Source organism: Aptenodytes forsteri, unplaced genomic scaffold (genome assembly GCF_000699145.1).
Source record: "Aptenodytes forsteri isolate BGI_AS27 unplaced genomic scaffold, ASM69914v1 Scaffold41, whole genome shotgun sequence".
In the NCBI taxonomy this organism is placed as follows: domain Eukaryota; kingdom Metazoa; phylum Chordata; class Aves; order Sphenisciformes; family Spheniscidae; genus Aptenodytes; species Aptenodytes forsteri.
The window spans coordinates 1,699,220-1,711,002 of NW_008796211.1; the positions used below are offsets into that span (position 1 = coordinate 1,699,220).

At 35.5% G+C, this 11,783-nt stretch overlaps 1 protein-coding gene across 1 annotated transcript in view; it reads left to right on the plus strand.

The window, feature by feature from the left end:
• ADGRV1 (adhesion G protein-coupled receptor V1) overlaps positions 1-11,783 on the plus strand; it is a 305,425-nt gene that overhangs the window by 58,320 nt on the left and 235,322 nt on the right. Inside the window, exons 27-34 of the mRNA XM_019474377.1 lie at positions 1,244-1,324; positions 2,631-2,770; positions 3,196-3,805; positions 4,743-4,958; positions 5,878-6,093; positions 7,268-7,512; positions 9,663-9,844; positions 10,582-11,393. Of these exons, the coding sequence (XP_019329922.1) occupies positions 1,244-1,324; positions 2,631-2,770; positions 3,196-3,805; positions 4,743-4,958; positions 5,878-6,093; positions 7,268-7,512; positions 9,663-9,844; positions 10,582-11,393 (2,502 nt within the window). The remainder of the gene's footprint in view (positions 1-1,243; positions 1,325-2,630; positions 2,771-3,195; positions 3,806-4,742; positions 4,959-5,877; positions 6,094-7,267; positions 7,513-9,662; positions 9,845-10,581; positions 11,394-11,783) is intronic.

The following is an 11,783-nucleotide window of genomic DNA, read 5'->3' on the forward strand; positions in this document are numbered from 1 at the left end:
GGTTGGTAATGAGAATTAAAATAATATAAAAATATATATAAATTCAAATTTTTTTAATTTTGTCAATATTTATAAAATATTTAAGGCTAAACAACCAAGGTGGGTTTTTTATCTGCCACTTCAGTGAAATCAGAGGAATTGTGATACACTGGCTTATAACGTATTCAACTGGATTATATCAGTAGGAGACTGTGCGTGTTGAGAGGCCTAGGGAGTTTAGCTGAGCTGGAGAGGTAGCTGCTAGCTCTCTGGAAGAACAAGAAAAACACTCAAAGGAAATCTTGTTGTGAGATGCTAGTCTCACAAGGGATGGCAAGCATCAGTGCCCCTGCCACAAAAAACATCCTTTACAGATTTTTTTTTTCCATTGGAGAAAATTTTTAAGGGAGATTGTAAAGCTGGAGGGAAAAAAGTAATTAGAAACGTTGGCAGCAATAAATTGACTTTTTTTAAGCAATCCAGAAATGCAAGTGTGGTGCCTTCTGGGAAGTTATATCATGCTACCTTGAATGAATCCAGCTCTCTGCTGTGATTACATCTGTCTATGTGGTACAGTGTGGCCTTAGTGGTACTTTTGATAAAAGCTTCAGACCTTTCATGCATGTGGACTTTTTGGTCGAATAGTTGTTTTGTTAAAAAGAATCAAACTTTTATCTTTAATTTTTTTTGTCAGAAAACTCATAGCTAACTCTAGTCATTCACTAGGCAGTTATCGTCTTAACACAAATCCTCTTTTTGGCCTTTCCAACACCATTGCAAGCATAAAACTTAGGGTAAAGTCTCCATTAGTTAAGCTTTCTGCAGATTTTTCCAAATTCCTGACACATGTTTTCGCTTTGTGAGAAAATATTACAATAAGAGAGTTTGAGGGGTTTTAGCCCCTGTCTTTTTTTTTAATTCACATTTCCAATCTCTCCCTGACAGACCTCATGTAGGAGTGAGAAAGGGGAAATACAAAGAGGGCACATAAAGAGGGAAAGAAAGAAGAGAGGAAACAGAGGTGTATGCGTTTTCTTTCCTTCTGACCTCCCATTGCTATTTCCAGCATCATAAATTTAATTAGAGGTGGCATATACAAGACTGTTTCTGGCTTTTATCAGAAATCCTGTATACTTTCACATCCCAAACTAATGCCTTCATAGAATGCTTCCCTCTCTTTTTGTGTTGTCCAGAAACGTTTAAATTACTTTCTGCTTTCTCTATATTTATAAATGTATATATCTGTATGTCTGTCATCTTAAAGTTGCTGAGCTCTTTAGAAATGATGGCAGTGGTAGTGGTGATGGGAACATGGATTTCTTCCTTCCAACTGTCCATCAACATGGTAAGCATTTTGGATTAACCCAATTTTTTATTGCTAACTGTAATATCCCTCATAAATTACTATACTGACACAGCTTGGCATGATGTTACTTGTAGTTACAGGTGATTCATTTAGATTTATTATAAAGTTCTGTCAAAACATTCTTTTCTAGTTTAATTTAGGCTTAATTTGAATGTGTTTAGTGTAACACAAAAAATAACAGCCTCTATACCATCAAAACTATATGGTTGTAAAACACAATATAGTTATTTCAGAAGTACAGTTTGCAAAATCAGTTGTGTTTGAAAATTGTAAAATTTTCTGGAGAGCAAAAAAGCAAAGACACTTTTTAAGTTGAAGGTAATTTAAAAATTACCTGACTGTATGCTTTTGTACGTGCTTTAAGTTACTTTGATTCTCTGCATGTCAAATTTACTATTAAAGAAAAGTAAGCTGTGTTGGATTTTTTAAAGAAATGTTTTAATTATTATTTCTTCTCTTTAATTTTGTGTTTATGTCATGACATACAGAAAACAAAGATAATTTAATACTGAGAAAATTAAAAAAATACTAGATGCAGAAATAAAATCTGAGGGAAAACCCTATCATATAGGACTTCAAATTAAACCCTACAGACCTGAAAATGTTATATGAGCACACATTATCCAAATTGAATAATTTATTCCGCTGTGACAGCCTGATTTTCAATTTTATTTGTAAAGGCAAAGGATTTCAGTTTGAATCTGAGAGTAAGTCTGTGATTTAGCCACTTTTTGGAGCTTCCTAGGTTTTCTTGAAGTGCTATTTCCTTTTTCCGTGTTTCCAGAAGTGGTTTTCTTAAGTGCCAGGCTCTTTCTGTCTCTGAGCAGCAAGTTATCTCACTCAAGACAATCTTTTAATAGTAGGATTTACCGGCCTTGTTTTTTCCTTTGTTTTTCATTCCAGCTTATGTTAGGATGAGACCTGCAGTCATCTGGTCTATCTGCTTAGACTGTGGTTTACCATATAACTCCCCACCATCCTAAATTCTGCTCCATTTTCATTCATTGAACCTGTAATTTTATCTCTGTTTCTCCCTTAAAATATTCGTATTTATTGTATTTCTTTGTTGCATAGTTCCATAGAAGGGCTGCCAGGACTGCATTATTGAAAGTCAGTTCCTTATCCATGTGGATAGTTATGCATTTCAAAAAACCAAAGACAAAATAGCACGGATACTGCAGTCATGCTCTCCTGTGTATTTTTTGTAACATATTTCTTTAGCTGTTTTATTTCATGTAAGAAAAGATGCTAGAAAATAACCCTTTTTGGAACTTGCACTTAACAGCTAGCTTGGGAATTGCATCCCACATCTTTGTGACTATTGAGGCTTCTGATGACGCTCATGGTGTGTTTGAGTTCAGTACTGAGTCACTCTCGGTAAATGGAACTGAGCCTGAAGATGGAGATAGCAATATTGTGCTGCAGGTTAGAAAGCTTTGAGTCTCATACTGCTGTGCAGTCCTCTTCTGTCTCTCTTTGACTGGGCGTTCTGCAATGTTTTTACCATAAGTCTAGAGGGTTTATAACTTTATCATGCACATCTGTTTTGCCATTTCATACTGAGTTGTCTAATAAGTATAATTCAGCTTGAAGCTAAAATGATGTAATATCCACAGGTTTAAAATTACTTTTACTCGTTTACATTTGAGGTACTACTATTTTAAAATAACAGTGTTGATGACACAACAAATGCAGCAAAGATGAGATGATAAAGATTACACTTTTTTTTTTAAAACACAAATTTATTTTTAACCCATCATGTCAATGTCTTGGCTTTATTCCATCTCATACTTTTATGGGTTTTTTCCTCATAAAACAAAAATATGCAGATCTTTATATTTTTCACTTAGGTTGTGAGAACGCATGGGGCCTTGTCTCAAGTGACACTGCATTGGATCATAGTCTGTGATCTTACCAAAGACCTAATCTCTACAGATGGGAATGTAACATTTGATGTTGGCCAAGCGAGAGCAAATATTACAGTACAGGTTTCTCCTGATGAAACTCCTGAATTGGATAAGGTGTTTTCAGTTTTGATCATCAACGTCTCCAGTGGTCATCTTGGAAATCATACTAATGCAACATTAACTATTTTAGCTAATGATGATCCATATGGAGTCTTCATCTTTTCTGAGCGAAACAGACCAATAAAAGTTGAGGAAGAGACAAAAAATATCTCCCTGACAATAATAAGGCGTGGTGGTCTCCTTGGTACAGTAATGATAACATACAGAACTATTGGCGATGATGAAAAGTCACCCTTTCTTCCACCTGAAGTTGTTAGAGCAACAGAGGGAAAAGATTATATACCCATTACAGGTTACATGATCTTCGCAGCCAATGAAAGTGAGGCCACAATATCTTTGCCTATATTGGATGATGATGATCCTGAGAGGTCAGAATCTGTTTTTGTGGAGCTAAGCAGTACTGTTTTGATCGAGAAAGTACAGGATCGGCCAAGTAAGTATCTTACATATGTAAAACCTACAATTTAAATATGAAGGCTAGTATTTATATTTAATAGGATAAAATGCAACAAGTTAAATGATAAAGAAATCTCTGAGTTGTGTGCTGCTTGTGCCTTGTGTGCTGTTGGCATGTATTTCCTTTAACACAGTGTTTTGTCAGGGGTGGACAAGCATTTCTTTATCCCTTTTTTATCGCCTTATCCAAGGTTTTTCAGGCCAAATATGTTACAGTATTGGTTTTGTGCACTAATACCTGTTAACATAGTGTTGTTTCTGTGAAGTTCAGTATTAGGAAATAACTAAGCTAGTTTTGCTTATTGAAAGCCAAAGAAGTCTTTTAAAAATAAAGTGGTGTAGAATTACAGCCACATGTTGCTTTTTTAGTGTAGAGTATGTTCGTTTCATCCCTCATTCAGATAAATTCCAGTCAGTACAGCCTGATTTGTGCTTCAAAGCTTCTTGGCATGCCTAATTGCTGCCCCTGCCCCAGATTAATCTTACTGTAAGGGAAACTTCAAATATAATTCTGCTGGGAGGTTGAAATCTTATTTATATTTCATCATAGCAAGTGTAAAAGTGAAATTCTTCTGAACTGTATAGATCTTACTACTGGCCTTATGGACAAACGAATAAATAAACAAATTATTTCACAGTACCTCACCTCTTCAAAAAATTGTGGCTTGTATGCCTCACAGCAGGGTAGAATAATAAGTTATTTTAAATTGGGATTTTTCTGCCGTAATATAATTCAAACACCAAAAGTATGTTGGTACAGTTTGTAGCTATACTTTGTCCAATTCTAAAAAAGATAATTTTATTGAAAGCTAGTGGCGACTAACAACTAAACTCACGTGTATGTCTCTGAACTCTATAGCCATAGAGAGCAAGCATCTCAGGCACCCCCTCACTAAGTTTTCTTTATGTTTCAGTTGTAAATTCTCCTCGACTTGGACTAGTGGGTGAGACAATAGCTCATGTAATTATCAATGCCAATGATGATGCTTTTGGAACACTTCAGCTTTCAGCGTCAACTGTGAGAGTTGCTGAAAATTATGTTGGACCAATCATTAATGTGACCAGAAGTGGGGGAATATTTGCAGATGTTTCTGTGAAATTTAAAGCTATGCCAATAACTGCAACAGCTGGTAAGAAATCAGAATAGCAGAAATATGCAGTCTATGTTAAAGTGGAAAGAGCGTACTGTAGGCTTTGAGCAATCAAAGCAAACAAGTATGAATTGAATGCACTATTGTATAACAAGTAAAAAAAAAATAGACATTTATTGACTCTGCTTAGCAAATAGGAATGCAAGCCCTATGGGAGAGATCACGCATCAGCTTTTAGACAGCTCTGAGACATCATCAGTGAAGAATCTAGCAAGAGAAATGAGTGAAGCAATTGGGGTGTTTGTTTCCCTAGTAGCCCACTACCTCTTCAAAAAAAAGAAAATAAATAAAAATAAAAAATACTATGGTAGTGTATGTAGCTACTGTTTAGTCCTGTGTACATATTTAAACCCACCACACATTGTTTAGGTGAGCTTATTGGAGGGGAAGTGAGAGTTGGGGACTCAGCTGTGAAACAAACAGGCAAAAAATAATCAAAACCCAAGAAGACTTGAACTTCTAAAAATGGGAGGTTAAGTTCTCCAGTTGGTCCCTGCTATAGAGAAGGTACATAAAGAAAGGGGCAAACTTACAAAGCGTGCAGGGTCTAAACCACTTAGTTATAAATCAAACTGTTGTGGTTTAACCTCAGCCGGCAACATGGGCAGGCGGTGTTCAGCCATCTCCAGGACAGCAGGGCTCCATCAGTGTGAACTCTGTTTGGCCAAGCCAAGTTTTATTTTAGTCCATCCAGATATCTAAAAGGTAATGGGAAATAAAAAAAGACTGTGTTGTCTGGGTCTGATGATAAAGAAAAAAATATACGTAAAAACATGGAGGAATGCATGTGTAAGCAAAAGAGAAGATAAGTATTACTGATGATGTTCAATACACTGAACCATAGTGCATTAATATTCTGTGTTTTTTATTGTTTTGTTTTTTTCATCTATCAATCTAGGCGAGGACTACAGTGTAGCCTCATCAGATGTTGTCTTACTAGAAGGAGAAACAAGTAAAGCTGTGCCAATTTATATAATTAATGATATCAACCCTGAAGTTGAGGAGTCATTTTATGTGCAGTTGCTGAATCAAACAACAGGAGGAGCCTTGCTTGGATCTTTGACTAGGGCAATCATAACTATTGAGGCTTCTGATGACCCATTTGGATCCTTTGGTAAATGAGTCTTATTTGCATATTTTCTCTCTTCTGTTAACATTTTTACTGCAGATTTGTGGGTGAGCTGTTACTGGGCAACTGAATAAAACTTTCAGAAGACAAAGAGGAAGCCTGGATGTACACAGTAAAGAAAAAGATAAGATAAACTAAATTAAAACATGTAATTAAGGAGTAATGGTGCTTTAATATAACAAAAAAGTATTATTTAGTCAGCTGATATAACAATATTTTGGAATCTCCCAGTAGAGATAGATGGATTTTAGTTCATTTTTTAATTTTTTATCTAAGTGCTGCATTTCTGCAAAATCTGCATTCTAATATCTGCTGCTTAAATACTTTGATATCTTTGTTTTACTAGATAGTCAGCCAAAGCCGATTTAAAAATCTGGGGAAGCTGAAAAATATAAAGAGAAATTAAATTATACTCTCTTATTTTCTGTCAAGTACTTTAGTTTTTCTTCTGCCTGTTACTATCAATAAAATGAATTGTGTATACTTTCCAAAATGAGTTTCATTACACAGGTTTTGAGAAGGGTTTTGGTGATTTCAACAATTTAATGATATTTTAGAAATGTAACTTTTTGTTTTGTTGTTTGGTTTTTGGTGTATTTTTTCCTGCCTTTTGCTCTGACTTACCCTTTTCTCCCTTCAGTACCCTACTTAGTTCCTCTTGTTCCATTTTGTCAGTAGAAGAAGGTAGAGGAAATAAAGAAAAAACGTCAAAAATAAATAATTCTAGATGGGTAGTTAACTAACTTAATTCTTAAAACTAAATGTTTAATACAAGGAAGACTTTTACTTGAAATAATTTTAGAAGGAATATGTTGACTTATTTCTTCAGTAAGTGACATGAAAGCTGCTAAAGAGTTTCCTTGCTAGGAATAATTATGAAATTGTCTTCTAAGAAATTAGAAACAGCTCATGGTTAGCCTCGAAAAATGGGTATGTTGGAATAAACTTTTTCGATGAGGGCTTAATTTTCATGCTAATTTCCTCTGTAGATGAAAATATTAATACTGAAAGTTCGCTTTTATGTTTAAACCTGATTAAAAGTGATTTACCTGTGCAAGTAAATGCAGTCAAGTGAAATAAAACTATGTACTTCAGGAGTTGATACATTTACTTTCAATTTCATTGTTAATGAAATACATCTCTCTGCTCTGTACTTCAGTTTTTCAGATTACCGAATTCACTGTGGAGGAGCCTGAATTTGGATCAGTAACCGTAAATCTGCCAATAATCCGCAATGCTGGGACACTCGGTAATGTTACTGTTCAGTGGGTTGCTACCATTAACGGACATCCTGCTGATGCTGACTTGCAGGTCGCCTTGGGTAATATTACTTTTGCCCCTGGGGAAGCCATTCAGATGTTGCTGTTGGAGATCCTGGCTGATGAAATTCCAGAAATAGAAGAAGTAAGTAAAGCAGTTATGTCTTTCTTGAATAGTATTAGACTTTTAACTTGTTATAGAAACGTGTGCAGTGTGAACTCTGTTTTGGCCAAGCCAAGTTTTATTTTAGTCCATCCAGATATCTAAAAGGTAATGGGAAATAAAAAAAGACTGTCTTGTCTGGGTCTGATGATAAAGAAAAAAAAATATGTAAAAACATGGAGGAATGCATGTGTAAGCAAAAGAGAAGATAAGTATTACTGATGATGTTCAATACACTGAACCATAGTGCATTAATATTCTGTGTTTTTTATTGTTTTGTTTTTTTCATCTATCAATCTAGGCGAGGACTACAGTGTAGCCTCATCAGATGTTGTCTTACTAGAAGGAGAAACAAGTAAAGCTGTGCCAATTTATATAATTAATGATATCAACCCTGAAGTTGAGGAGTCATTTTATGTGCAGTTGCTGAATCAAACAACAGGAGGAGCCTTGCTTGGATCTTTGACTAGGGCAATCATAACTATTGAGGCTTCTGATGACCCATTTGGATCCTTTGGTAAATGAGTCTTATTTGCATATTTTCTCTCTTCTGTTAACATTTTTACTGCAGATTTGTGGGTGAGCTGTTACTGGGCAACTGAATAAAACTTTCAGAAGACAAAGAGGAAGCCTGGATGTACACAGTAAAGAAAAAGATAAGATAAACTAAATTAAAACATGTAATTAAGGAGTAATGGTGCTTTAATATAACAAAAAAGTATTATTTAGTCAGCTGATATAACAATATTTTGGAATCTCCCAGTAGAGATAGATGGATTTTAGTTCATTTTTTAATTTTTTATCTAAGTGCTGCATTTCTGCAAAATCTGCATTCTAATATCTGCTGCTTAAATACTTTGATATCTTTGTTTTACTAGATAGTCAGCCAAAGCCGATTTAAAAATCTGGGGAAGCTGAAAAATATAAAGAGAAATTAAATTATACTCTCTTATTTTCTGTCAAGTACTTTAGTTTTTCTTCTGCCTGTTACTATCAATAAAATGAATTGTGTATACTTTCCAAAATGAGTTTCATTACACAGGTTTTGAGAAGGGTTTTGGTGATTTCAACAATTTAATGATATTTTAGAAATGTAACTTTTTGTTTTGTTGTTTGGTTTTTGGTGTATTTTTTCCTGCCTTTTGCTCTGACTTACCCTTTTCTCCCTTCAGTACCCTACTTAGTTCCTCTTGTTCCATTTTGTCAGTAGAAGAAGGTAGAGGAAATAAAGAAAAAACGTCAAAAATAAATAATTCTAGATGGGTAGTTAACTAACTTAATTCTTAAAACTAACTGTTTAATACAAGGAAGACTTTTACTTGAAATAATTTTAGAAGGAATATGTTGACTTATTTCTTCAGTAAGTGACATGAAAGCTGCTAAAGAGTTTCCTTGCTAGGAATAATTATGAAATTGTCTTCTAAGAAATTAGAAACAGCTCATGGTTAGCCTCGAAAAATGGGTATGTTGGAATAAACTTTTTCGATGAGGGCTTAATTTTCATGCTAATTTCCTCTGTAGATGAAAATATTAATACTGAAAGTTCGCTTTTATGTTTAAACCTGATTAAAAGTGATTTACCTGTGCAAGTAAATGCAGTCAAGTGAAATAAAACTATGTACTTCAGGAGTTGATACATTTACTTTCAATTTCATTGTTAATGAAATACATCTCTCTGCTCTGTACTTCAGTTTTTCAGATTACCGAATTCACTGTGGAGGAGCCTGAATTTGGATCAGTAACCGTAAATCTGCCAATAATCCGCAATGCTGGGACACTCGGTAATGTTACTGTTCAGTGGGTTGCTACCATTAACGGACATCCTGCTGATGCTGACTTGCAGGTCGCCTTGGGTAATATTACTTTTGCCCCTGGGGAAGCCATTCAGATGTTGCTGTTGGAGATCCTGGCTGATGAAATTCCAGAAATAGAAGAAGTAAGTAAAGCAGTTATGTCTTTCTTGAATAGTATTAGACTTTTAACTTGTTATAGAAACGTGTGCAAAGAAAAACAAGGAATGTTCTGTCAGGAAGGTGCAAAAAGTTCAGATTTTACTTTGCTTGTGATTATTGTTAGAAATACAAAAAATTGTTTAGCTGCCTTATTTCTTTTTCTTTTTTTTTCTTTTTGAGATTGTCCATGTAGAATTAACTCAGGCCTCCAATGGTGGTGCTATTGGGTTAGATGGCGTGGCAAATATTATAATACCTGCCAATGATAATCCTTATGGCACAGTTTTCTTTCATCAATCCTTATATCGAATTCACGAGCCACTAGAAAGAAATTTGCTTGCAAATGTAACAGTCAGGCGAAGGTTTGTATAATGTTTGCTTTATTTATATCTATTTTTTTTTTTTTTCTCCTTGGCTATAATTTCAAATGTCGTGCTCCTCTTGTATAAGTATTTGCATCAATTTCTTGATCTGCCAGCTGAACACATTTTTATTTCATATACATTGTTTTTGAACTAGATGTCTGCTTATTAGAAATGTACATAAAGTACTTAAATGTAATATACATTGTGATGTACAATGTACACAGTGTACTTGAAGTTTCATTCTGCCTATTTAATCGTCAAATCATTTAAAGCTGCACAACACACTGCTCCTGTGATTTGAACTGGAGGACAAAATGGGTCAACTCTTGTGGGATGGAAAGAAACAAGAAAAGGGAAACAGGTTTTATGCATGTGATACGATATCCTGAGGACACCTCAGGAAAGATGACAAGGTTGGACAGCACAGGCTTTTTCTTCCTTGCCAGCCCTAAAAAGACTAAGTTAATTCCTGGAAACAAATGTTTGCTACCATGCATTCTTAACAGACTGCTACCCAAGCTATAAATAGTCAAACTTGCTATCCACAAAAATGACAACTCAGTTATTCTGGTACTAGCTTCAAGGGAATCCACTTTAAGTAGCTGTTTGGAACTTTACAGCAATTCAGAAAGGGCCAGTCAATTTTGTTCACTTTTATTCTTAACCCAGAAACATAAAGAATATTAGACATACTTCATCAACTAACATTACTTTTTTATTTTAATGTTTTTTAGCGGGGGAAGGTTTGGTCAGCTACAGATATTTTACAGCACTTCTGAGACCGATGTCGTAGCTCTTGCCATTGAGCAAGGTCAGGATATCCTGGCCTGTTACGAGTCTCCTGTACAAGGAATTCCTGACCAACCATCCAAGACCAGAGTGAACGTGTCGGCAGCAAGTGACCCACTGCATGCCTGTGCAACTCAGTGCCTAAAAGAACAAGCATGTTCAGCCTTTACATTTTCCAGTGCCTCTGAGATTCCTCTCTGCCTTTGGCTGACATCAGAAATCAGCCCATTAACTAACACTTCAGGATTCTGGACCTACAAGAAAAACATCACCAGTGCATCCGCTCTCTTTAGCACACAAGCTATCGCTGGTAGTGATTATGAATCTGTTACAGGACAGTGGGCCATAATGCAGGAGGGGGAAGAGTTTGCAAATCTCACAGTTACCATACTCCCTGACAGTCTGCCAGAGTTGGATGAGAAATTCACTATATCCCTTTTGAAAGTTGAACTAATGAACATCTCAGCCAGCTTAAAAAATCAACCGACTATAGGACAGCCAAATACTTCCACAGTTATCATAATGATGAATGGAGATGCGTTTGGAGTATTTAAGATCTACAGCATAAGTCCCAATGCGACAGAGAAAGGTCTGTATATTGAAGTAGAAGAACGTCCTCAGACCAACGTGCAGCTAATGGTACATAGGACAGAAGGCAGCCTGGGACAGGTGGCAGTGGAATGGCATGTGGTTGGTGGAACTGCTACCCCAAACTTGGATTTTGTAGGTGTTGGTGAGACTCTGGTGTTCGCTGAAGGTGAGGGGTTTTGCATTAGCTTCTGTTTTATAAAACTAAAGAAAAGCAAAAAGAACCTGACAGGCACTCAGTCCTCTGGGTGTTTTGATAAGTGATGTCTTATTCTTAGGCTAAACCTCCATGAATACTCCAGATACATATGCAAAAGCATATAGTTCATTAGCATATAGCATTATGTTGCAGAACACACACAGTGGTAGTAAAAAAAAAAAGATGAAAAGCATAAATATCTAAGTATTTTTTTAAGAAATACTGCATTGTTGTCCTGGTTTCAGCTGGGATAGAGTTAATTTTCTTCCTAGTAGCTGGTACAGTGCTGTGTTTTGATTTAGCATGAGAATAATGTTGATAACACACCGATGTTTTAGTTGTTGCTAAGTAGTGCTTACA